General features: G+C 31.5%; 1 protein-coding gene across 5 annotated transcripts in view; it reads left to right on the forward strand.

The window, feature by feature from the left end:
- Positions 1–27,724, forward strand: part of LOC139482394 (1-phosphatidylinositol 4,5-bisphosphate phosphodiesterase delta-1-like) — a 113,681-nt gene that overhangs the window by 5,363 nt on the left and 80,594 nt on the right. For 2 of the 5 annotated variants that reach the window (XM_071266287.1, XM_071266283.1), the window contains exon 2: positions 9,417–10,394. The exons of 1 other annotated variant lie outside the window; for it this stretch is intronic. In XM_071266287.1, the coding sequence (XP_071122388.1) occupies positions 9,417–10,394 (978 nt within the window). Of the gene's footprint in view, positions 1–55; positions 337–3,396; positions 3,530–9,416; positions 10,395–27,724 lie in introns of those variants that run through there. 2 more of the 5 variants (XM_071266286.1, XM_071266284.1) reach the window with 2 other exon arrangements.

The following is a 27,724-nucleotide window of genomic DNA, read 5'->3' on the forward strand; positions in this document are numbered from 1 at the left end:
GTAATTGTCCAAATTTCACGGAACTCTGAACACAAGTTTGCCCTATTTGCTAATGCTGTTGTATATATTTCATAACAGGTTTAACATAACCCTATAGGTTTTGATTCATAAACTGGACTAGAATAACTGTTCATGCATGGGACCAACCAATCAATGAAAGTTCTAATTATAGATTTTTAAATGGATAGATCTACCTACCTGTTAAGTTGATGGATTTTTTTCTGTTTGCTAAAAGAACCGGTTTTAATATTTGAAAGGTTAATTTTAGAAAATTGAGATCATCTATAAATTTTTTGGGAAAAAATATGGACGGCCGTCGATACGTAGAAAGAAGAGGTTGGTACTAGATCTTTGTGTATATTTAAGGAAAAATGTTTAGTTGTTTAGATTATTTTCTGTATTTATAATCAATATTTGTGTATCTGTGTTCTGTCTATGCATGACTTCCTCAATTTTACCAAACATTTCAAGCTTCATTAGTTTTCATGTAACTGATATACAAAATGTCTGGTTCTTTGACCTTTGAATCTATACAATTTCATAACAAGTTGTTCTGCACTGAAATACCACCTTTGTATAAGGTTACTTTTAAAACCTACATTTGTTGAGTATGTTAAAAAGGGGGGATTGAGTCATTACTTTGAGAAGACATTTGCAGAATTTAGTTTCATTCTTCTGTTTGAAACAATATTAATATTCATTTGAATGAAAAATGTGTAAGGGACAGTTTGGTTCAACATGGTAGAATAATATTCTAATATTCTAATATTTTTTGCTGGAAAGTGAAAAATGAGTTATCTCCCTGTAGAATTGGCAGATGACATGAATTTTGCAAAACTCGTGCACTTCTGCTATTCAAGAACATTTCTGCAACAGTACAAACAAGTCCTGTCATATGAATATTGAATTGCATGAAGCAAATCATAATTAAAAGATGCTCAACAGTGCTGTAATTAGAATTTAAGTCAGGGGGCATTTTCCAAGATGATCGATATATACAATAGCAATTACCTTCTCATCTTAGAAGGTTTGGGTGGACATAAAGGTCTCTGATTTCCCATTCGTCCAGCTCTCCTTTTCCTCTTCGTTCCCAGATGAAAATTGGTGCTGAAAATTCCCAGAATAACGCTGTCCTTCCATACACATACCCTATCCCTCGATACATGTGTACTGTACATGTACCCTATCCCTGGATTCCTTAACTCCCAACTCCAGAACTGTGAGCTAGATGGATGGATAATAGAAATGAAAATACAAACAGTTCAATTATTGAAAGATACCAGAGAGTCATTCAAACTCATAAATTAGAAATAAACTGACATCACCATGGCAAAAAAATAATAAAGACAAACAGACAAACAAAAATACACAAAACATATCATAGAAAAATAAAGATTAAGCAACACGAATCCTACCAAAACCTGGGGGGGGGGGGGGGGGGGGGGGGGGGGGGTGATCTCAATGTTTTCCCTTTGATCAGTGATATTGTTGGCTTTTTTCAAAACTACCTCTACCCTTTTTTATTGGGAAAATATGCGTCATTTTCATCAAATTGGGAAATTTAAAATAAATCATGAGTTTGACTGAAACTTCAATTTACAGACCCATTTTCAAGAGTCAAACCCTGCTTTAAAATAAGACCCCATTTTGTCAGTGATGATACATAAATAGACCCTCAAATGTGCACATATAGTCATTTTCAGCATGAAAAATGTTTAAATGAGTGTTTTTCAGTTTGGATTCATGCACAATTAATTACTACTGAGACTGCAGTTTGGGAAAAAAGTTGTCTTTTTGGGAATAATTTTAAGCCATTTTTTTTCAGATTGGGATTCTTCCCCAGGGGAAAAAGCCTTTGTTCTCCACTAATTGAAGGCAAACAATATCACTGTTTATAGTCAATATTTTGAGGCTTTCATGATTTGCAGGACAGTTGATATTGAGGGAACTTCTGGTTAAGTCTTAACCTTGAACAATCCATCCTTTAAACAAGTCCATTGACTTCTTAAAGAAGGGCCTTTCCCTTGGAAAATTCAAACGAACCTAGACCTTTATTTAAACATTTGAACGCCATGTCATCACTTTTCAGATCCTAAGCTAAAATCTATTGATTACTCTGGGTCTAGGTGGCCAAATGATCCAAGTAATTCTACTGCTGTTATCACTAGCAAGTGAACACTGATGTTGTGAGTTCAAACCCCTCTTGTGTGGGTGCACTTGACTTCAATCTATAATGACTACAATTGTCAGTTTTCTTATCAAAGGTCAGCATTTTTTTCCTGGCGCTTCGTCTTCCTTCACTAATAAAAGCTGGCTGCCATGAAATAGCCCTGAGTGGCCCTTAAAAGTGGCATGATTACACCAACAATCAATCATTCCATGATGAACTCTTTATGTAAGACTGGATTCATTCATTTTTATGTATTGACTATGGAAAAATTGTATTTCAGTGGATATTTTATTTTGTGGTTTTGCCTCCATCTTTTAAGATCAATTAAGCCTATAGTAAATGTGTTTGTCAATAAACATATCAATTCAGAGTTGGACTATGTGTAATTGGTATCTCACAATGTCTAATGCATCTACAGTACATATATGCCTTATCACTTATCCCGGCTGACCCGGCCGCTTGAACTTTTGACGCATACAACAAGCACTTTTCCATTATGGCATCAGATATTTTGTTTTATGACTTAAAATTTTTACGGCAAAACACCTGTGTGATATCCAGTAATGGAGGACAAATAGCGATAAGGTGTGTTTCGAAGCACAACCAAATATAAACCCTGTTTAAAGTGATTAAATTGTTATTTTGTGGGACATCAAGAGAAGGGCAGATAATTGTATCTTTGTAACAAAGCCTCCCTGAAGGATCCCTTATTTTGGAAATGAAGGCCAAAGATATAAATTTTAGACATATAGTTCTAGTACACCAAACATACAAAGTGTCTCAAAAACTCAATATCTATTCTTGTTCATGGTAAAAGGCCAAATCAATAATTTAATGAACATGATGATGGTGACATTGAAAACCAAAATATTGAAAAGTTGTGCCTGAGATTACTAACCAGTAATTTGATAGAAAGACACTGGCAGATCTTGGTAATAAAGAAAATCCCTCATTTTCAGCCTCCTAAATATTATATACCAATGAAAATTTTATTGTTTTAAATGATTTTAACATCAATTTATGAACATTAAATTAGAGAAAATGACTGCATCATTTAATCCACCCACTGCAAGGTAATTAAATGGTTGATTGATTTTACAATTGCTATACATAGCTACAGAAAATAGCCTACATTAAAATCTTTGATTGGAAAAATAAAATTCTGACAGGCCAATGATGATTTAAAATTTTAAGTTCCATCCTGGATAATAAAAACATTCTTAAATATTTTCCAGATAATGAAGTGAATTTATTTGAAGGTTTATAAAACAAATTGCAAATGTAATTGTTTAAGTGGAAATAATTTTATTATTGGAATTATGGAGCGAAATGTGTCATTTTCGGATGAAGTGCCCGAAGGTAAGGCTGTATATGAAATTAATCATTGTCTCTGTAAAAATAAGATGAGGATGAGACACTCTGTGCTATGTCAACTGAGTACATGTAAGCTTGGGACCATGTAACTTTTAAAAAGAAGGAGCAAAAAGGGGGTTGGTGTAATCCTAATATGAACTGATCTGAGCTGGACCATTTAGAGCTTGTCTATTCATACAGACAATATAACTTAAAGTTGTATTTCATTATTATGTTGTTATGTTGCTGGCTAATTGACCTACAGTCAAGTGTTGCTGTTGTTTATTGTTTGGTGACCGTTGGTCAACTTTTACTATTTATGTATTGTTTGATAAATATTGCACTAAAAATGTTTTTGTTTTTTGTAATCAATAATATTGTTCTAAATTAACACAACAACATATCTTCTTCCTATTTCTCAGCACTCTAACAGTTTATCGTTATATTGTATAATTGCACATACACTTAGTTGAAAAATACCATTGAAAGTTAATTTCATGATAGATCAGCATATGCTATTTGAACTTGGAAGCAATTATTCAAACAAGTTTCTATTGTTCTGTAATTGTTTTGATGGAAGTTTTGTTAAAAGTTGATTTAACTTTTATCATCTATCACACAATTACTGACTAGAAACTAGGTCACTGTTACCAAGTTTGAATATAGTTGTGTTGGTCCTTGAATCAGATATTATTTTACTGTTGATGGTATCTTTGAACTTTGTGTAATATATTGTATTTTATGTGTAATATATTGTATTTTAATATTTAATGTATCAAGCCATGCATTCGTATATATATTCAATTGATTCTGAAAAAAGAGTAGATAACTCTCCACATAGTCTGCAATATATTATAAATTATAAATTGTAAAGCAAACAATAATAAGATAATTAAAGCTTCAATTTTTCTGTCTAGACGAAAAATAAAATGGAAACAAGATTCTTGCTGAACAAAATTGGGCATAGTTCACTATCTATGCCCATAACAATTAATTATATTAACACATTAAATATAGATATTTTATCGTGTTAATTTTTCGTGCTTTTTTTCACACCATGAATGATTGACCTTGACCTTTGCCTTAGTACCTGCTTGCTGTTGTATTCACGGTAATCCTTCTTTTAACTAATTATATTTTACAATTTGCACTTTTATTTATTGGTAGCTCTTTTCCATGATTATTAACATTTTTTACATGCAAGTACACACACAGTTCAAAAATAGGATTTTCATTATCCTAACATTTTAATCAGCTAAAGTTCATTTTGTTGTCTTGTGAAATAAAAAATGTTAAAAATTTTGGAGTCTGTCCCTCTACCAAAATCATCCTCAAAGCATTTTGTTTTTAATTTCTTGATTACTAGTTTGAAGTAAAATATTTTGAAAAGGGAAATAAAATTCTATTACAAAACTTTGATTTGTGTGTGAAGTTCAAAATTGAGGATGGCTTTGAATTAATGTACCTAAAATTATTGAACACATGTATAATTTCATTATAACATCACAATGTATTTTATCATGCTTTGTGTGCATGAACCCTTTATTTTCAGCTTAAAATTTAGTTTTCAGGTTTAAATTTCAGATGCCATTCCAAAGGGGAGATAATAAACTTGGTGTTTTATCTCCCTTTCACAACATGTTTTTTTTCCAATTTAGTGTAGAACAGTTTATTAAATGTTTACATCATGTAAATCATTTGAAGGTTTCCAAAAAATATAAATCCAAAAATGATATTTTCCATGGCAATCTTCGGTCAAACATTCTATGCGGAAATGAATCAACGGCGTCAGGGATCTTGATTTACCTGGACTACAAGCAGTTGTTGGTTTAGTTCCCTTTCTGTGTCAACTGAAAGATTTATAATTTTATATTTGCTGTTTTCTGCTAATAGGGGCATGGCAAAAAACAAAGATTGTTTTGCTTTGAGTGAGAATAATGTGTTTAAAGATGTCTACATTTATACCTTTTGGACTAGCACACTGTAAATTGTAGGTCTGGGTGACCTTACAAAATTGGGATAATTTCATAATATTCCTATCCCGTCAACATTTAAGCATCCTAACATTTACCGCTAAACATTAAACCCCAACCAATATATTTGGAAATTTTGTAGAATGGTGCTCCTTGTCTGAAATTGGAACACTTTGTTTCTTAAAAATAGCCCCCAAAAATAAATAACAAAATTAACTTGTTATAAGCAGTCATGATACTATACTCATAGTTAAAACTCCTAAAACGAACACTATTCACCCATCTAATTATATGCTATTGAGAGAAAACTGCCTTTATGGTCTTGCAGTACCGGTAAGTAACTTGCTGAACATTCTGTTAGATTCCCAGACAAGGTTAAACTAAATGTGGGGCATATGTGAACCTTATGTGTGGCCAGTGACAATCGTGAATTTAATATGCAATGTTTTCTGAATGTTCACTGCAAATTTCAAGGTTGAGAACAGCCTTTTATTGCATGTTTATGTATTTTATTATTTTTATTTATGCTCAGCCTCTAGCCTCATAAAAGTGACAGATCGGTTTGATGGTCATGCTAGCAATGCTCTTAAAACCTTTTGTGTAGTTGGCATAGACATGCTAAAATTTATTTACTTAATTCAACTTCCAGATAAAAAATAAAATTTAAAAAAAAGTAATGTAAATATTTGAATGAATGTTTTGAAATAAGTGTTTGAAATTTTATATCAAATTTTAATGTGCTTTGAAATTTACATATATTTCTTGATTGCATAAATTAAATATTTACATTTACATTAAAAGTTGTAAAGTTAACAATTTTTTGTCTTTATGAAATTTTTCATGCATGTCAACACTGATTCTGCAAATACGGTTTGATCATTCATAAAAAAAATTATATAATGTAAAATTTTGATACAATCTCAGAACCTAAATTATTTTTTCCAAAATAATGTCTTTTGCAACAAATGAGAAAATGTTTCGTAAGATTATTAGAATATAAAAAATGTTTGATAGGGTTGTGCGGTTCTTCAGGCCTCTAAATAAATTCTAAATTCTGAAGGCCAAACTGTGACCTATGGTTGTTAATTTTTGTGTCGTTAGGTCTTTTGTAAAGAGTTTCTTCTTATTAGCAATCATACCACATCTCATTTTTATGCCCCACCTACGATAGTAGAGGGGCATTATGTTTTCTGGTCTGTGCGTCCGTTCGTTCGTCCGTCCGTCCATCCGTCCATCTGTCCCGCTTCAGGTTAAAGTTTTTGGTCGAGGTAGTTTTTGATGAAGTTGAAGTCCAATCGACTTCAAACTTGGTACACATGTTCCCTATGATATGATCTTTCTAATTTTAATGCCAAATTAGAGATTTTACCCCAATTTCACGGTCCACTGAACATAGAAAATGATAGTGCGAGTGGGGCATTCGTGTACTGAGGACACATTCTTGTTTATATCTGAAAGCTTTCAAATTTGAATTTTGTATTTGGAAGTTTGTAATATCGTTTTCTCCTAATATGAACTAATTTTTACTTTTCCCTGATGATAATTCTTGATGAAGCATTTGTTTGCCTCCACTGAATCTAATGAAACTTCTACATAATGCCTAAAAAAAATACCACCAAACAATTTAGATCAAATATGAGTGGTGTTTCTTCACTGGTCTGGAGTTATGTCCCTTTATAAATGGGAATATGGAAAAATTGTTTAATAAGCTGTATTTTTAAGAATGGGGGCCCTTCGTGTCTCATGAACACATTCTTATTTTATTTATTAATCAAAGTGTGGTTCTATTGATCTCAGGTTTTTTGTGTGTCAAAATTCTATTATGACACTAAATTTTTCTTGCTTTTCTTGTGACATTACACAAAACATAAGCCAAAAGCCTAAGGAAGACACATTAAAAGAGTTAACATATTTTTCAGATCCCTGAAAACAAAAGTTAAAGTTTGTCCACCTATTGTCTAAAAATCTAAAAAGAAATAGATTCCATCATTGAACTTGTGAAATACATTATGTAGAAATTAAAGAAGATGCTGTATGAATGCCAATGAAACAATTAACTCTCCATCAAAAACATGATTTTGAGCCATAGTAGGTCAAAGTAAGGTCTTCAACATGGAGCCTTGGCTCACATCAAATGGAAAGCTATTTAAAGGGCCCCAAAATATGACTTGTGGAAAACAATTCAATTTTTTCAAAGGGGAAACCCACTGTCTGATCATCTATATAAAACTTGAGAACTGAGAAACACTTATGAACAACATTTAAAAAAAAAGACAACCCCCTAAACAGGTACCTGACTTAGGACAGGTACTACTGACAGTTATATTTTTCGATAGATAAAAATTGCTAGGCAAGACTTCTCTTTTTAAAAGTTTTTAAATTTAAACTGCCACAACTCACACATATATCATACACATTATATACATACATGTAGGTATAATCAATATTTAATCGTCTTTCACCTTTAAACACCTAATTGGTGTTTAAATTTGGATTTCTCTGTTGAATGTTCACAATTTTTCTCTATTTGAAATTTGAACTTGCCCTTGGATTGTATAACCTCTTTTACTTATATTCTTACAAAAGCATAGAAATATATATTTAGCTATATAATTCCAGCTGCATACATTTGAGTTTTAATTTGTAAACAAGTTCTGAAGGCACCTGCTATTTAGATCACTTGTGTCAACTTCATACCGGTTTATAAATGATCTATCTTTTATTCATTTTGATAATTCTCTATAAATATTCATTTAACATTATATAACTCACTGCAAGTCTTGCGTAAAAAAGTAGATTCAGTCTGATAAACTTTTAAACATTTCAATATAATCACTAACTTTTTGATATTTTCTATAAATATTAAATAAGTTATAAAGCTATCCTTAAATGTATAATTTTTATTTCTAATAGTCAATATTATTCACTATTTCTATAACTTAATTAACTCTGCTACTATAATCTTTCTCTTAGGAAACAAAGCCATGATTTAATCCCAATTAAGCATGGGTTGCACATTATACAGGTCCACTTTGAAATGCTGCAGGGTTAAACATATTTTGTGAGATCTCAACCCTCCTGCTATTGCTCTAACCAATAAGGCCACAATTAAAAATATTTTGGTTTGCCCAAACCCTACCCAAAGGTTGAGACAGTGGGTAGGTAGGTAGGCATTTTCTTTTCTTTTTTCAAAAAGAGAAATTGAAGTATCAGGTGTTTATTAGTCTTCGTGCCTATCTGATTAAAAAAAAACTTCTTCAAATCAGGACAATAGAAGAATTTGAGTAGGCAGCTTTTTTCTGGATAGGTAGGGTTTGGGCAAACAAACCTATTCTTTTTTATGGCCTAAACAAACACACAGTAATACACACAGAGCAAAAAAGAGGCCTTTGATAACTATGTGGTATTACATTTGCTCATTGTTGAAAAACATATGGTGACCTATAGTTGTTTAGTGCTATATCATATGGTTCTGATGGTGAGTAAATTGTCTCATTTGTAAATGAACCACAGCTTGAAGCCTTCTTTAATATTTGTGTATGAAGGTAAAGGTTATGGTTTGAGGCAAGAACTCAACCCCTGTTTGAAAAATGTAGGCATTGAGACTCTTCATAGATTGGAATTTTATACTCCAGTCATACAAGTGAGAGGTTTAGCAAGCTATAAAACCAGGTGTAATCCTCAATTTTCTGTATAAGAAAAAAGCTATAGCAGGCTGGAATACGACAGTTATTATCCATTCTTTCGATGTGTTTGAGCTTTTGATAAGGGACTTTGTGTTTTGTAATTTCACAGTTCAGATTTTTTTTAAATTTTTACTTCTTAGATATCAGGTTAAGGCTTTTGTATGCCATACATGTATTTTTGAGGATTTATAAAAAATCGAAAATTAAATTACAAATGTCTATTTTCTATTTCAGTTGTAACTGCAGGTCATGGAGGTCATAGTGGATCAGGAACATATGTACGTCCAGGAGGTGGATATGTTTATTTGGAGGAGGATCTCACTAACGGTCAAGTTATGGATGTGACAGACAAGTATGTGGTCACAGAGCCCTCGAGAAGGCACATGCGACATATGCAGGCTCCAGTCAAGACCCTGACAACCAATGGAAGCATGATTTCTGCAGAACCAAGCCTTATCAGTATGCCAAGGCATCGACAGGAAAAAATCGTCACCAGAGTTCTACCAGCTAACCAACAGATTCAAAGAGTTGCTCAACGACGTGTTGTATCGCCTCAAGTTGTTCAAGGAGGTTATAGGACAGTGATTGACAGTTCAAGGGGCGTGATGATGAATGGGGGACAACAGATCATTAGACAAAGTCAACCATCTGCTAGATATATTCAAAATCAACAGGTCATCAGAGAAGTTCAGCCGTCTGCTCGATACGTTCAAAGTTCACAGGTCATTAGGGAAGAGCGCCCATCTCAAAGATACATACAAAATCCACAAATGGTTCAACAGGTTGTTCGACGATCGGCTCCCGGTAAGCAATATTACGTCTCAAGGTCGAGTGACTACACGTCTGGGTCCTCGTCAGATTCATCAACCAGTGATTCGGACGAGGAAAGAACCGTCATCTCAAAAGGGGAAGTGGTACATGCCGTTATCCGAGATAACTGGACCTTCAGCAAGAGGGAACCAAAAGAGGAGAAAATCGTGACCTCTGTCAAAACTAAAAAAGGTCAAAAGGATGACGATGCCAGTTCTTCTGCCTCGTCAAGTTCCCTAGAAAGCAGGAAGCTGAAAATTTTGGAGCAAGTACGCGATAATGGCGTGGAAAATGGACAAGTGATTGTTAATGATAATGGAACTCCAGTCATTGTCAAAATGAGAGGCAATAAAAAGAACAAAAAAGAGAAAAAGGGAAAAAAGGAAAAAAAGAAAGCAGAGGGTAATTTTATGTTATATTGATAGCATCTCTCGCTTAACCCTGCACCATTACTATACTAATTCAAGTTAGTTTATTTTTTTCCTTTTTTTTTCGATGTTTTTTTGTTGTATGAAGCATGGAATAGTTGACAATTTATTTTGTGGAAACATAGTTTATATATTTGGACTTTGATTGACTAAATGTTTGATGATGAATGAAAAATTAATTGTGATTCATTATTCGTATAAGTATGGAATTTTTTTTATTGTAAATATGTTTGAATTATTTGTAAAGATTTTGTAGCTTGAAACATGCAGCATTTAATTTCTTTTCTTGAAAGATTTTACAAAATTGATACATTTTCATTCTGTTGAATATTTCCTTCAATGGATTTCACATAAAATGGAGAATATTTTAAAAAACTTTTTGAGTTTTCCACAAAATCGCTATTATAATTTATTGTTGGGATATGGACAGTTTCTTATGAGAGCAAGAGCTTGATACAAATGAGGCCAAATTAGAAATAATACCTACAACCTGTGCTTTTGTTATCGGAATATCCAAATTAAATATCCCAATTGAAAAAAAATTTCAAATTTTCTGTGTTTTTGAACACTGACTTGTGCTTAATTTCTTGCCATAGTAAACTTCTTTTGAAGAAGTCTTGGTATTAGCTTTAAAATTAATAAGAAAGACCAGAATTCAGAATTGAAGTTAAACATGATATAAATGTTAATTATTCTCGACCTGCTTTCTACAGTAATGATTGCCAAAAAACAAATAGGAACTATTTACCGACATCTTGAACAGTCACATACAAAAAACTTTTGTATTTAAAAGAAAACAATATATATGTATGTGTCCATTTAACTCCTTTTCTTAAGTGTTATACAGATAAAAAAAATCTGACTGCTGAAGAAGGGGCCTGCTACAGTCATGCTTTAGTGATTCCTTAAATCAACCAAATTGTTCTAACAAAAGGAGGGCTCTATCCCCCTTGGCTCAGCAGAAGCACAGGTTTTTTCGTTGTAACTTTTAAGCTATTTTGTTGTACAGTTCAAGCTTTTGCTTCTGTGCACATGCTAACCCATATTTCAGGCTGCATGATCTGTAATGCTATGTTGTAACATAAAGAACCAAGTGACTTTCACAGATTTTTAGCAAAATGGGTGATTTAAGGCTTTAAGGCTTTTAAAATTTTTCTTTACTTAGCTGTTTCCACTTATTTTTAATATTTTATTTTCAAAATATGTACATATAACTTTTAAGTTTTTTGGTGCTGATGGGTCACTGTCTCATTGACAAATACCCTTATTTTCTCCTTACTAGAAATATGAACAATTATTAACATATTTTAAATTGCTATAGTTAGGAATTAAAATCTTTTAACAATAATTCTAATTCTTTACCTGCACATTAACTCAGAAATATTATACCTATATGCTAACCATGCGGCCTTTAAAAAAAAAGTAACTTGAAAATAAAAAAAAAGAGGTTATTTTAACGTATAAAACTTTCAAAGGTGAATATAAATGCACCTCTTAGCAGAATCTGTTGAAATGAGCTTGGTTTTGCCAAATTGTTATTTCCAATTATATGTCATAATACTGGTAAAAGATGTACCCCTTTATTTCATGTATGTGCAAATATTTATATATACAATTCAGTTATTAAGCTTTTGTTTAAATTACAACATAACTTTTAAACAAATTTTCGTAGAACCTAAAATTGTATATACGTAAGCAACACGGTGCATGCAGTCTGAAGCTGTTTTATATTAACAAAGTGTACTCGGGAATGTCATATAAATCTATATCATTCATATACATGTAGCTGAAAGTTCTGTATGCTAACTATAGACATCTGTGACCTCAATATACATTGTAAGGCCACACTTAAAAATATTTTGGTTTGCCCAAACCCTACCCAAAGGTTGAGACAGTGGGTAGGTAGGTATAGGCATTTTCTTTTTTTTTTTTTTTTTCAAAAAAAGAAATTGAAGTATCAGATGTTTATTAGTCTTCATGCCTATTTGATTAAAAAAAAACTTCTTCAAATCAGGACAATAAAAGAATTTGAGTAGGCAGCTTTTTTCTGGGTAGGTAGCGTTTGGGCAAACAAACCTATTATTTTTTATGGCCTAACCTGTTTATAAATCTGTATACTTTGGAAATGTTTATGACATACAAAAACAGTGATTATAGGTCCTTTTGATGATAAACATTTCGAGTACAATTTATGTTGTGCTCGGACTCAGAAATCAACCAATCAAAATCCTGAAATTGGTGTTTTGAGCACTGTATATATCTTGAATCATGTTTATACAACCTAGAGCCAAGGTCATGTAAATGCACATGTACCTAAAATATGGTCACTAACCAAATGTCCTTATGATTAGGGGTATCTCAAAAAAAGACCCAATGATTGTTCTCGTCAAGCATGTTATTGGCCTGTGATTTGTAGGAAAACTTCACTTTCAAGCAATAGGAAGGCTAAGAAAAAAAAGTACTGTATACTATGAATTATAAAGGGGATTTCTTGGTAAAATATAAGAGACAAATTATAGCTAACCTTAAGTCTACAGATGCAGGTCCATATGGTTGAATGTTTAGTGATAAATGTATCAGTCCTTAAAAGTCGCCAATTTAGTTGTCTCTCCAGCTCATTCTTTACAAATGATTGACTTAGACGGAACTGACTTTGAGTATGTGATATATAGTTACACGACTACACAAAAACTTACTTGTTAGTAAGTTTTTATGTGTTCAATACTAAATAAGTAAGGTACTTTGCCATTCCCCCATAATGCATTTCCTTCCGCATTTCCTGAGCAAAATAGCAACTTTTAAGTCAATGCTATAATCAATGACCTTGAATATATGCATGTATTAGTGCTGACATGCATAATAGATTCTAACAAGAACAGATATACTCATTACATGTGTTTTAATTCGTAGCATGTTTGTAGTACAAATACCCATGTATGGCATGAGAAATTAAAAGACTTAACAAGATATGATCCGTAATAAAAAAAAAAACTATCAGACTTCGCTGCTTGTTCGATAGAGCCTCAGACTGCATGCATCGGAATTTGTTTTTTTTTGGAAGCTGTGAAAGAAGCTAGAAGAATGTGATTTATATCTTTAAATATAATTGTGACCAAATGTAAAACAAATATGATTTTTGTTGCAAATTTTAATGTTCTAGGATTTATTCCTAATTTTTCAAAAAATAATCTTCTAGTATGTAAGTGTCAATGTTCAAATAGAGAAAAAAATATCCCCTGATTAATTTTTTTTTGCAACAGGAATCATACTATACACTATAGCTCAGGTGGAAGACTGTTCCGTCCGCCATGTGAAGCAAGCTCATTTCGAGTCAATAGTTGCCCTGTTAAATACTGGAACATAAATTAAAATTATATCTTCTAAAAAGTGGCATTTCAGAATCTTTTGATACAAAATAATATTTCTATTCAAGAAGATATACTTGGGAGTCATCTAAAAGTTTACATGGCCACTCCATTAGTGGAATATCAAAAAATTATCAGTGGAAAAAGTGAAATTCTCCCAAGCTAGCTGAAGTGTATTTTCCCCCTTATATAATAGATCCTAGTGCTTGTACATTGTAATGTTGTGTACTTTAAATTAAGCAAGAGCTTGAAAACTGAATTGTATTTTGCTTATGTGATAATTTAGTGCTGTTTATGATTACAGAGCTGTATAGGCTTTAGGTAGGGAAAATATATGTTGTTTGCATGTTTATAAATATATATATATATAATATTTTTTGTAAGCATTTGCATTTTTTTTTATGTCAATTATGTCACAGAAAATACAATCGTCAGATTAAGCAAAAAGTGAAATTTTCTGAAAATCTGTCTTACCAGACATAATATAATTACTGTTGATTTATTAATAACTTCTTTTCAAAAGTACTAATTTTCTTGGATTCTGGTCAATTTTTTAAAAAAATTGCAAATTTATTAATATTTTTTTACTTTGTAACAAACTTTATTTGTGGTTCACTTATACAAGTATTATTACACACAAATCTGTGAAAATTAGTATCAATGAAAAAATAATAAAAATTCAGTTTTAGAAATTTAAGGAGTTGACAATTGGAGACTAAAAGAAAATTGTTTTAAACTATTTTATAAAATTTGGTATCTTTGCCTTTTTTCAGATCTGACTGTATTTTCCATCTCATTTCTAGATCATGCAGTGCAGTGAATGTTGCTCATCTTAAATTGTTTATAGAAAATTTTACAGGGGAGTTAAAACACTTGAAAAAAGGAGATGTGGGGTCATGCATCAGACCCAGCAATAACTCAACCCTTTTCCTCTTTAAATTTTTGACCAACTTAAAGTACATTAAGGAACATATTTTGAAAATTGGTATTGAATCACTTAATTATCAATACTACAATATAAACCCCCCCCCCCCCCAAAAAAAAAAAAAAAATTAAGAAAAAAATTTGTTGAAAATTGTTTAAAATTATTTTATGAAGGTAGAATTTTGTTTGTTAAGGTGCTTTTGAACCAAGGCTATGCACTTTATTATTTATAATCAATTAGAATTCCTTTAGAAAATTTATTGTAGGTTGTATGTACATGTAAAGACCATGTGCTCAAGCTAGGTAATGAAGCAAGACCGCGTCATTTTAGCTACGAAAGAAGGCGTAATTTGAAGGGCGTTAATTTTATACCTTTAGAGGTTCATTTTTCTAAATGGTTTCTATTTATTTGGGTGTTCCAGGATCACATATTAATGTGGGGGTGTTGAAAAAGTTAGTAATCCTTTTATATCCAAATATGAGCAGGCAGTCATTAAATTAATAATGTACATGATGAGAGAAACTTTGAAATGAATAAAATTGTTAAAAAAAGTTTAAAATTACAAAATAAACTTCAAATTAGTGTGGTAGATAAATGCTTTTTAACGACCAAAATAAAGTAAATCTGATACTTAAACCTTGTTTAAAAGTTTAGATTTACTTTACATGGATCCACGTCTTCATTTAAAGTGCATAAATTAGTTTCGGTAATCATTGTAGGCGACACATTTTTCTGCATGTGCTTATCTAAACTTTCTTAAAAGTATATGAATTCTGTTGATGTTAAAATCAAGACCTGTTTTTGACCTCTAGATGTTTAAGGGAAAATTTATGTATTTTTGAGTTGCTGTACGTCTCTCTGAAATACCTTACATCTCCCTTTTCTCAGAATTGGAAGAACTATTTTTTACCGTGAATTTCTGTAGTGTTTCATATATCAAAATGAAAAAAAAAACAGTTTAGATTGTATTAAATTAGATTTTAGAGCTACATACATTTCACTGCATGACATGTAATTCTAAGTGCAATCAATGTATAATTTTAAAATAATTTCATTATTAGTAAAGCATGCTTGTCAATTTTAATTTTATATTTATTGTGTCATATGTGGTTATGGTGTTGTAAATCTGTATTTTTTAATTATGTCTAGCATGGGTTATCTCCCATTGGTAAGACTTATTTCCCTTGTTTAGAAATGTTGAATTGCTAAGTTTTTCTCCACACTTGAACAAATGCAAGGGCAATGATCTTAATAAAAAAGTTTATGATTGCCAATTGCAAGTAATACTTGTAAGGCATTCCAAAGTATCTTGTTTCTGGTCTTAGCAAGTAATGTTTAGACAGACTACAAAAGAACTTTTAACTGAGTTGATTAGAGCAACAATTAAGTTTATCATTTATGAAAATAGAAAATTATTACCAGAATGTGCCTAGTGTGATAAATGGTAGTGAAAGGGGAGAAAACTCTTGCAAAAGGGAGATAGCTGTGTTAGATAAAAAGAAGTAATAATATGACACTTAACATGTTCACTGTGAAAATTATTTGTTCGTAATAAAATAAAAAGACTTAACAATTATTATATTTATGTTTTTGTCTCAATGCTTACGTCTTCAAACTAAAACAAATATACTATATTCAAATTAAATCTGCACCTTTAAAAACATTTCTTGGAAAAGTGATACTTCTTTATGATTATGTACTTTCTTGGTAAAAATATTTATTTGATAGTAGATTACCAAAAGATGTAGGTTAGCAATTTAAAAAAAAACTAACAGACACTAAATATTTCTAAGGTATTCATGTATTGTTTCCAAATTATTTGCAAAATTTACATGCATGAGTAAAGCTTGAGAAAAATTGTGAAAATTGATGCCTTATAGCATATATTCAATTCATTTATGTACAGTTTAAATTATGATTTTTCCAAGAAATAATTAAATAAAAGATTTAAAGATTTTAGTTTTGTTATTTAAGTCCTTTGTATTTTGAACACCTGGAAAAGTTTATAAAGTTTCTTACTTTCTTTTATGTTGGAAGTCAATATTGACACAAATTTAAGAACAAAAATCATGAATTTATATTTCAACATGACCTTTGACCTAATGACCTTGTTTGCAGAGTCAGTGCCAGTTGTCAGAGCTAGAACAGAACCAGAAGACTAATAATTCACAAACTAATAAATTTGGAGGGATGGCTAGCAAATAATACTCGAACAATGGCATCTTTCATGAAAGAGTTGTCTATACCTTACCACCAAAAAATCCTACTTCATTCAGTACTGAACTGCAATAGAATCTTGTGTTCTTGATAACAAATTGAATAAAAACATAAAATTGTATTTTTTGACATTTTCTATGAATTGTCATTATGTGTTTAAAATAAACCCATTTTGCATTTGAATAATCTGGCTGTTGAGAGTACAGTTATTTATTATAGTTCTGTAAAAAATCTTTTTGTGCTCTTATTTGTATCTATCTTGAATTTTGAAGCCATTTGTGAAAAAGGGAGATAACTATAAAATTACATTTTGACCAAAGGGAAACAACCCACTAATTTTGTACATCCATTTAGATGATAAGGTTTGAATTTAATTGGAAGTAGTTTTGGCTAATCAATTTGCATGTCACAGTTTGTTGTATATTGCAATAAAGAAATGTAGTGGTTAATTAAGCGAACATATTTTTCCTTTAAAACTAGATTTTCAACATGTTAAGAAATAACTTTAAAGTTCATTTAGATAGATTGTTCATGATAAAAGTCTCTTTGACATGTAAAGAATGAGATGTTATTTTCTTTTTTAAAATTCCCAAGTTTGATGGATGTTTCAATTATTCATACCTTTTGTATTGATTCATTCACCAGAAGAATTAGGCCATTTCATTATCAAGAAAATTATGTCTAATTTATGGGAAAAGATCTCGTATTTCTCATATCATATGTACTATTTTAACCCATACTTTCTCATTTGATGTAGATGTTTTGTGAAGAAAAGTCTTTTAATAAAGATTCATAGCAAATAAAGATAGGAAAAACAAGTTATAATTTATTATATCATTTCTAATTCATGTCTGCCATAAATAATGACTCAAACCCTATCCACTCTTCACTTCAATGAATTCTTTACTTCAGTGAATTTTTCACTAATTATATTCAATAGCATAGCAATTTATTATATTGACTAGCATGAAATCACCATGTGTAAACAGCGTACACAATTAATTCATACAAAAATTCTAGATAAAAATAGATCACGATCGTAAAGCTACGTGTACACACTGTTAGGCCTTTGTTTATTCAAGTATACCATCTCTATGTCAAACCACCTACGAATGTTTGCTAAACTAATATTTTTAAAATACTCTATTATATATACTTATAATGTTTGTATTTGAAATTTCGTATGAATTATACTGTTTACCAGTCAATTTAAATATCTCACTACATCAATAAGGCAATCCTCATCAGACTGTGAAAATTTCGTTAGAAATCTTATTGTTGAAGATTTAAATTGAAAAACTTTTGAATTTTGACATCATCACGATATATTTTCATCAAATTGGATGTCTCTTTTGACATGGAAATATATTTTTTTAGTTTTCTTCACCTTTCTGACCCGAATGCAATTAATCTTGCTCCTCAGTAAAGGTATTTAATTGAATAATACAATAAAATTCTTTTAACTGCTATGTAAGATAGCAAGGGACATTTAGTTAAGTTCTAACATTGTCCATAATTTGGAATATATTTATTTAGGTCGTTTTCATAATGGATGTTCTAATTATAGAAATATCATCAAATTATGTCTATTTAATGTTTATTTGCTTTAAATTATTTCTCATTTAATTTGTATAGTTCAAAACAAAATGTAATTGTAAAACATTCTAAGTCAGAAAAGAATTTAAATCACAACTTTTTTGGTTGATCGTAATTGATCTTATTGAAGGATTTATTGAACCACTGTACTAAGGGGAAACACTCTTGATACAAAACTTGAAATCCAGGTTATATATTTTATTATTTCATTCATTTTTCAAGAAATTTTGCATATGTTATATGAAATCCTGATTGTTTTAAATAATTTAGATTAGTTTATTTTGCATAATAGATATGATAATGCTTATATATTGTGTAAATTGCCAAAATATTAAGTATTTCGCAGAATTTGGTTGATGATAGATTGAAATGTTTTGTCAAGTGGTCAGAGTCAGATAATTGATATATATATATAGTTTGTCAATTGGGTGGAGTCAGACTTTGCTGATTATCTTAATTAGATCCAAAGTAAGTTCCACTTTTTGGTCAGCTTTCTGAAATTTTTTTCAAGGTAAAAAAATTCATATTTATTGTTATTTGAAAACAGTTTTGAATTTGTTCATGTTCCTATGCTTCACTATTATGTATAGATTAGAAAATTGAATTTTTTGAATCATAAATTTTTTTTTTCAATTGATAAATTAATTTTTTTTTGGACACTTAAAGTGATACATTGGTAAAGGTTAAAGTTTAGGTATATTGTCCTAGAGATAATGTTGAAATCATTAGAACTTATATAAGTTAGCAAATATTTGCATCATAATTTAAGGTGGTAGACCTAGGTTAAGGGAAATAACTCTTAAAATCATCAGTACGTTTGTGTCAACTATTTTCAAAAACATATTCTAAGCTTCTAGGTTACATAGATTATTTTCAATCTGTTTCAGGTAAATGCTTAAATTACATTGATGAACTTGACTTTTACAAACGCTTAACTGATTTAAAGAGTTATCTCCCTGAACCAAGGTCTGCCCCCTTAATAATGTCAAAAATGTGATTGCTCTTGTCCAAAGTTTAACATTCTCTTTTGAGATTATTTTTGTATTTAAAACGTGAAAGGTCTTTAAGAAATGAGAGTTGTTTATGTGCAAATATGCATTTATTATGTTTATATTAAGAAAGAGGGGAAATATATTTTTCACATACATAACTGTATATCAGTGCTGATATGTTTTGAACATTAAATGTGTATATTTCAAATGATGTAAAAAATATATCTTTGTCATATTTAATTTTTGTTTATATATTTACATTTAACTGCATAATAAATTTTTCAGAAAAAAACCATGAGTTTGTTTCTTTTGACAGAAATAAAAATAGAGTTATCTCACTTTGAATATCAGATGGAGTTGGATAAAGAGGAGATAACTCAATATGACAATGTTCTAACAGATGAACGAGTCTTTCCAGAGAGTCCACCCCATTAAAATCAGAAAATAATAATAACAAAAAAACAACAACCCCAAAACAATGTTTTTATATGATTTCAGGCGCTTTGGCACAGAACAATTTTGTTGTAAGTTTTAAGTTACAAGTTAGGATGAAGAAGACTCGTAGAAATTCTGAGGACCAATTTGTTTTAACTTATGTGTTGGTTGATGTGATTGTTCTCTAGTCAAATATTTTTTGAAACTCTTTCTTTTTTATGCTTAATTAAAAGGAAATTATTAGTTTGGGTCAACAATATCATAGTCTGCATTTATTATAGATATGATCTTTGAATATCATTAAATATTTTCCTCCAGTCATGAGTAGTGAGTGTCAATCATATTCTCATATTAAATCAAATTTCCACAGTACATTACATATATACATATATATGCTATTAACAAGTTGTTTTTGGGAATGTGTTGTAAGAGTCATAATTATATGATATTCTTGAGGTAGTAGAAGTTTTACAGGATTGCTTCCCTTTGTACATGTAGTAGTTACCTTACCAGCCATATGCAATTGAGCCTGGAAAATACTTTTTTATGCCCACCTACGATAGTAGAGGGGCATAATGTTTTTTGGTCTGTGAGTCTGTTCGTTCATCTGTCCCGCTTCAGGTTAAAGCTTTTGGTCAAGGTAGTTTTTGTCTAGCCTGCAACTTTTGTTGCAGAAAGCTCGACATAGGGATAGTGATCTGGCGGCGGCGGCGGTGGTGTTAGCTAACTTCTTAAAAGCTTTATATTTTAGAAGGTAGAAGACCTGGATGCTTCATACTTTGTATATAGATGTGTCATGTTATGAAGTTTCCATCAGTCACATGTCCAATGTCCTTGACCTCATTTTCATGGTTAAGTGACCACTTGGAAAAAAGTTCAGATTTTTTGTAATGTTAAATTCTCTCTTATTATAAGTAATAGGATAACTATATTTGGTATGTGCGTACCTTGCAAGGTCCTCATGCCTGTCAGACAGTTTTCACTTGACCTTGACCTCATTTCATGGATCAGTGAACAAGGTTAAGTTTTGGTGGTCAAGTCCATATCTCGAATACTATAAGCAATAGGTCTAGTATATTCGGTGTATGGAATGATTGTAAGGTGTACATGTCTAGGGGGCAGATGTCATTTGACCTTGACCTTATTTTCATGGTTCAGTAGTCAAAGTTAAGTTTTTGAGTTTTTATCTTTTTATCTAATACTATATGCCATAGGTCAACTATATTTGGTGTATGGAAATATTTTATGATCTTGATGTCAGTTGCACAGGTTTTATTTGAATTGTGACCTCATTTTCATTGTAATTTGTTCAGTACATGTATTAAATTTTTGTGTTTTGGTCTGTTTTTCTTAAACTATTAAGCAATAGGTCAACTTTATTTGTTGTATGGAAGAATTGTTAGCTTTACATGTCTGCCTAGCATTGTTCATCTGACCTTGACCTCATTTTCATGGTTCATTGGTCAATGTTTAGTTATCTTGGTTAATATTAAGTTTATGTGAGTTGTAATAAAGCTTTATATTTAGGACTATCAACATAATATCAATGATTAGTAAAGAAGGCGAGACACTTCAGCGTGTGCACTCTTGTTGATAAAGTCATATCAACTTGAAACTTGGTACACATGTTCCCTTTGATATGATCTTTCTAATTCTAATGCCAAATAAGAGTATTTACCCAAATTTCATGGTCCACTGAACATAGAAAATGATAGTGCAAGTGGGGCATGGGTGTACTGTGGACACACTCTTGTTAATAGCTCATTCAGTTAAAGCACTGCCATGTAACAGAAATATTGGGTTTGAGTCTCTGAGGGGACAATATGATGTTATTCTATAAATCATGCTCTCCTGTTACATTTGACACATAAGTTTAATGGACACAGATGATAAGATGACCTTTGTTTAGAATTGATTCAAGTCTCCAGCTAATCATAAGCGGTTGAGCTAGGGAAGTTTTTCTTTAGTTCAGTTGGAGAAGCACTGCCTTGTAACACAGAGAACCCTGGTTTGAGTCTTGGCCAGAGCATCAATTTTGATTTCGTAATACATGTAATAAATATGTTTACATTAAGCACTTAGATTAATTAACATGGAGGTCATTTGACCTTTGTGTTACTGATACATTAGTCTCTACTCTCTAGCAGTTGAAACCATGTGGTCATTAGATACATCCACTTACCAAATACATAATTACAAGTAATAGTAAACTATAATGGGTTGGTAATTACTTTTGAAATGAAAATTAACAGTTATTAATTTGATGAAACAAGAAAGTGATTGAACTAACCTATTTTAAACAATAGCAAATTAGATATTTATATTGTTAAACATGAAGAAGCTGGCGGCCGCTGGTGAATTATTAATTTGGTTAATTTGCATGTTTTGTGTTTGCTGGTATGAAAAACCTTTTGAAAAATCATTTTGAATGTTCTTTCACCAAAATGCTTTAAAGGTTGTTTTCTTATGAGATCTAACAGAAATCACTAAGCCAGTCAACACTGATGTTGATTGTTTTAATTGACTCAGGATTGCTAGTCGATCAGTTTCTATCCTGGTCCTCCACCAAAAAAAATACTGCCACAATGATAATCACAAGTGGTGGACATTTAAACATGCTTTTCTGTGCTTCAATCAAAATGGGCTTCCCATTTACACTCCATTTAAATTATTAAAAGATGCTTCAAACTCTTATATGAATATAAAGGCAAATTTTGTGATACATGTACATTTAAACCCTAGTTTTATTGTTTTTCCCCTTATTTAGGCCTCAAAAGACCTGGAAAAATCGAAAGTATTGATTTGGTTGTAAGATCTATTTAAATCATTGATTGTTTGAATGTGTAATTAACACTTTAAAGAGGAATTGCAACTTCAGGGAGAGCATATTATCTAATTAACTTAGATAGAAATTAAAGATGAAAAGAATAATAGATTTTACAATGATTTGAATTGATTCTGTTATAGTAATGTATATATATAAGAAGATGTGTAAATAAGACAACTCTCCATATATCTGTGACGGATCCAGAAATGTTTATAAATGGGGCCAACTGACTGCTTAAGATGGGGGCGGCTATATAGTCATACTTCTGTGATTCCCTATATAGTCAAACAACTTTTTTCACATAAAAGGGAGGCCCGACCCCCTGAAAACTCCTCTAAGTCTGCCTATGTACATGCGAAGCATGTGCAGATTTGGATTTTATAAAAGAGGGGTCCCTGGTAAGCCAACTTTTGGAGTGATACTTATAAAAAGTCTATACATTTAGCTAAGCATATTGGTATGTACTCTTTATAATCATATCTTTGAAATTAATTGTTATTGTTGTTATGCCATCAACCTCTTAGCCTATCAGTGAGCATTAATTAACAAATAGATCAATACATATTTCTTGATTTATAGCTTAATTATAACAGACTACAGTAATTTCTGGTTAATTGGAAATCCCAAAGTAATTAAATATTATCCCTGAATAACTTATGTATATAGCTGGGTCTGTATCCCACAATAACCTGTGTGTCTACTGTAAATGCCTTAATAAGATTTCTGTTTAGTTGATGATCCATGTTACATGTAAAATGCACTGTATGTTGCTTGTTAGGTCTTTCCACTTTTCGTGGAAAGACCTTTTGTTTTACTTCTGATTTTTTGTTTTTTTTGTTTTTTTGTTGTTTTTTCTTCTGCCGTCGGAGATGCTTTTTTGTTTTACAACATATCGAATGGATTTTTGGGCAATGATGTTGAACAGTAATGGAGGTTTCAAAACTCACCCTGTGTGCCGAACACTTATTCTTATAGGAGTTATCTCCCCGCATCCCCTTTTTCTTGTTATCGCTATATCTCTAAAACCATAAAATATTTTAACAAACTGTTTTCACCAAATTGTTTGTCTACTCTGAAGAATGATTTGGTTTTATTTGACTGGAGTGATCAGAAGACATCTTATGGGAGTTATTTCCCTTTGAAAATTTAAGATAGTCGATGTATTGGATAAATTCATACGTTATAAGTCGTAGAGGCCTACAGTGATTTGATATGAAGTCCTTGGTTACATTTAAAGGAAATTGAGGTCAAGGTCAAAGGTCAACTTCAACCTATTTCAGTCAGCGTTTTGGTTAACCCTGATAGGAGTTTTCTCCCCTTATTTATTTGAAATCATTATTTCTCCACAACCATACAAGTGATTGACCTCGAACCTTCCGATTTGAGTTCACTGACCTATGACCTTGAATTTAAGGTCAAGGTAGAAGGTCAAGGTCATATTCTAAATTTTGGAATTTGCTTGTAATCTATATTCAAAAGAATCTGTAACAGCAAATGATATGACGTGTTTGCCAAATTACTGTTTACAATAAGGGGTTACTTCGACCCATTTAAGTCGAAGTGTTTTGGTCAACCCTTATAGAAGTTTTCTCCCCTTTTGTATTTGAAATGGGGTATTTTGATTTGAGATCACTGACCTATGACCTTGGAATTGAGGTCAAGGTCAACTTGACGTTCTAGATTTTGACCTTTGCTTTCAATTCTTTCTTGTTCATTATAAAACAATTAAGTCTTCTGCACTTCCCTATTAATCTTATTTTTTTATATCAGTTTGAGGTACTAAATTACATCAACAAAGAGTGACCTTTTCCAACATCTTTTTTAAAATTTCATTCTTATTATCGATGTGGAAAGACCTTCAATTGTTCTCTGAAGAATTGGTTTTTAATTATACCCCCGCTTTAAAAAAGGGGGGGGGGGTATACTGTTTTACCTCTGTCTGTCCGTCAGTCCGTCCGTCCGTCCGTCAGTCCGTCCTTCCGTCTGTCCGTCAGTCCGTCCTTCCGTCTGTCCGTCCGTCAGTCAGTCAGTACGTCCCATGAATATTTTTCTTCGCATTTTTCTCAGGAACTACAATACTAGGATTTCTGAGATTTGGTTTCAGTGTTTATCTAAGTCAGCTATACCGTGTGATGCGTTTTCAGATTGATCACTCGACAACTTCCTGTTAACCGAACATTTGCATATTTTTACACTATATATTTTTTCGTCGCATTTTTCTCAGGAACTACAATACAAGGATTTCTGAAATTTGGTTTCAGGGTTTATCTAAGTAAGCTATACTGTGTGATGCGTTTTCAGATTGATCACTTGACAACTTGCTTACCGAACACTTGCATATTTTTACACTATTTATTTTTTCATCGCATTTTTCTTAGGAACTACAATACAAGGATTTCTGAAATTTGGTTTCAGGGTTTATCTAAGTCAGCTATACAGTGTGATGCGTTTTCAGATTGATCACTTGACAACTTCCTGTTTACCGAACACTTGTATGATTTTACACATGATAGCCAAGTTGAAAATTTTCGTCACACTTTTCTCAGGAACTACAATACAAGGATTTCTGAAATTTGGTATATCTAAGTCAGCTATACCGTGTGATGCGTTTTCAGATTGATCACTTGACAACTTCCTATTTACTGAACACTTGTATGATTTTACACATGATAGCCAAGTTGAAAATTTTCGTCACACTTTTCTCAAGAACTACAATACAAGGATTTCTGAAATTTGGTTTCAGGATTTATATAAGTCAGCTTTACCGTGTGATGTGTTTTCAGATTGATCACTTGACAACAACCTGTTTATGGAACACTTGCATATTTTTACACTATTTATATTATCCACTTGCGGCGGGGGTATCATCAGTGAGCAGTAGCTTGCAGTTTCACTTGTTTCATATATTTTTCTATGTTGTGATGTTATGCTATTGTTTCAGGAAAAAGGGAGAAGGTTTGGATCCATTAAAACGTTTAATCCCGCTGCAAATGTTTGCACCTATCCTAAGTCAGGAATCTGATGTACAGAAGTTGTCGTTTGTTTATGTAATATATACCTGTTTCTTGTTTCTCGTTTTGTTTATATAGATTAGACCGTTGGTTTTCTTGTTTGAATGGTTTTACACTAGTAATTTTGGGGCCCTTTATAGCTTGTTGTTCGGTGTGAGCCAAGGCTCCGTGTTGAAGGCGGTACTTTAACCTATAATGGTTTAATTTTTAAATTGTTATTTGGATGGAGAGTTGTCTCATTGGCACTCACACCACATCTTCCTATATCTATGATCATGATATTTTAGATTACCAACATACCATATGCAAATCCCTTTGTGGGATAACTTTTGTTTATTATATAGAGAACCACTGAAGCATGAGTGGCAGGCCCCCTTTGTGTCATTCAGTGGCATGCACCCACCCTAATAAAAAGTTCTGGATCAGCCACTGCATACAAATAAAGATAAACAACAAACCACACATGTTCTAGCTCGGTAAGGACTTGGTAAGAAGTACATTTGACATAAGCTTTGAAATGTTTAATACCCTGAGTGTTTTAATTTGTCTATGCTAGACCATAGTTCTAAAATTTCACTTATAGGTATACCTTTATATAATAAAAAAATATGAAGTTCAGAAACCCACCATACTAACAATATGACAAAAAAAATTTTTACTTTTATATATTTTCCAATTTATAGAAGAAAAGCTTGTTTGTCTTTAACATTCAAAGAGTATATGGGGTTATTTTCAAACATTCCAAAGCAGATTGGAGCAGATCGGGGGTTTTTGTATATTATGAAAACTAGCACAGTGAAATAGATCCATTCTCCAATTGACCCACATCGTACTGAATATGCATGAAATATTTGCCACTGGACATTAAGCAACCAACAACCAAACAATTGACCCACATCAGCAAGTACATGTACCTGCTGCCCATAAAAAGTGCCCATGATTATTATAAGCCATACATGGCTAGTATTTTCCTGACAATCATGAAATATTTGCCACTGGACATTTAGCAAACGGCTAACAATCAATCAATTCTTCTTGCAATTGACAGTTGAAATTTGATTCCAACTTGACAATTTAATTTATTTCTTCTATCCAAAAGGGGAAATAATCCAATATTACCCAAAGGGACTGAAAGTATTTGAATTAGACATTTCTTCTGATCGTAAATAAACAATGAGTATGTTTTTATTAGCGCTATTGATTTAAACCTGTTATTTTAGCAAGGAAATTGATTTATTAATGGAAGGATACAAATGTACCTGAAACTGGAAATTGGAAACTTTTATTACAGAGTTTTAAATATTTATTTAACAAGATATTCTCAATTAAAAGGACAAATATTGATAAAATAACAAGTATTTTATTGAATTATAGTGTGATTTTTTTCCCAGGCATATGGGTGGGTTTTGTAGAGAAAATTGTACCTTGTATTACAGGTAAATTTCGGCATTAACCAATTATAATTACAGGGGGCCTTTTAATTAAGGATTATATCAGTAGAAATTGCATGTGGAATTTGTATATTTACAAAGTTTTATCTGACTGGTCAAATACTTTGTTGACATTGATGTCCTATTGACCATACTCTGTACTATTGACCAGTTACTATGTTATAGTACATCCTTGATAAATGTGATCTCGATTAGCGATTACCCAAATACTACATACCTTAATTATTAATTCAGTAGGTATTAATTAATTCTGCCTAAACAAGAATTAACTTATTCCTGAAAGAGTGTGTATCATTAGATGGAAACAATTCATTCTTTGAATAATGGAAAAAACTTAATTTATAGATGGAGTGTAAATTATTAATTCAAATTAGCAAAAAGAGAAAAACATTTCATTGATGAATGAGAAATAAATAATTCAGAAGAAATTGGAATAAGTTTAGTTGCAGTTTTAAAAAAATGAATTCATAAGTAAACATTTTTGG

This window comes from Mytilus edulis, chromosome 7 (assembly GCF_963676685.1).
Source record: "Mytilus edulis chromosome 7, xbMytEdul2.2, whole genome shotgun sequence".
NCBI classification, from domain to species: domain Eukaryota; kingdom Metazoa; phylum Mollusca; class Bivalvia; order Mytilida; family Mytilidae; genus Mytilus; species Mytilus edulis.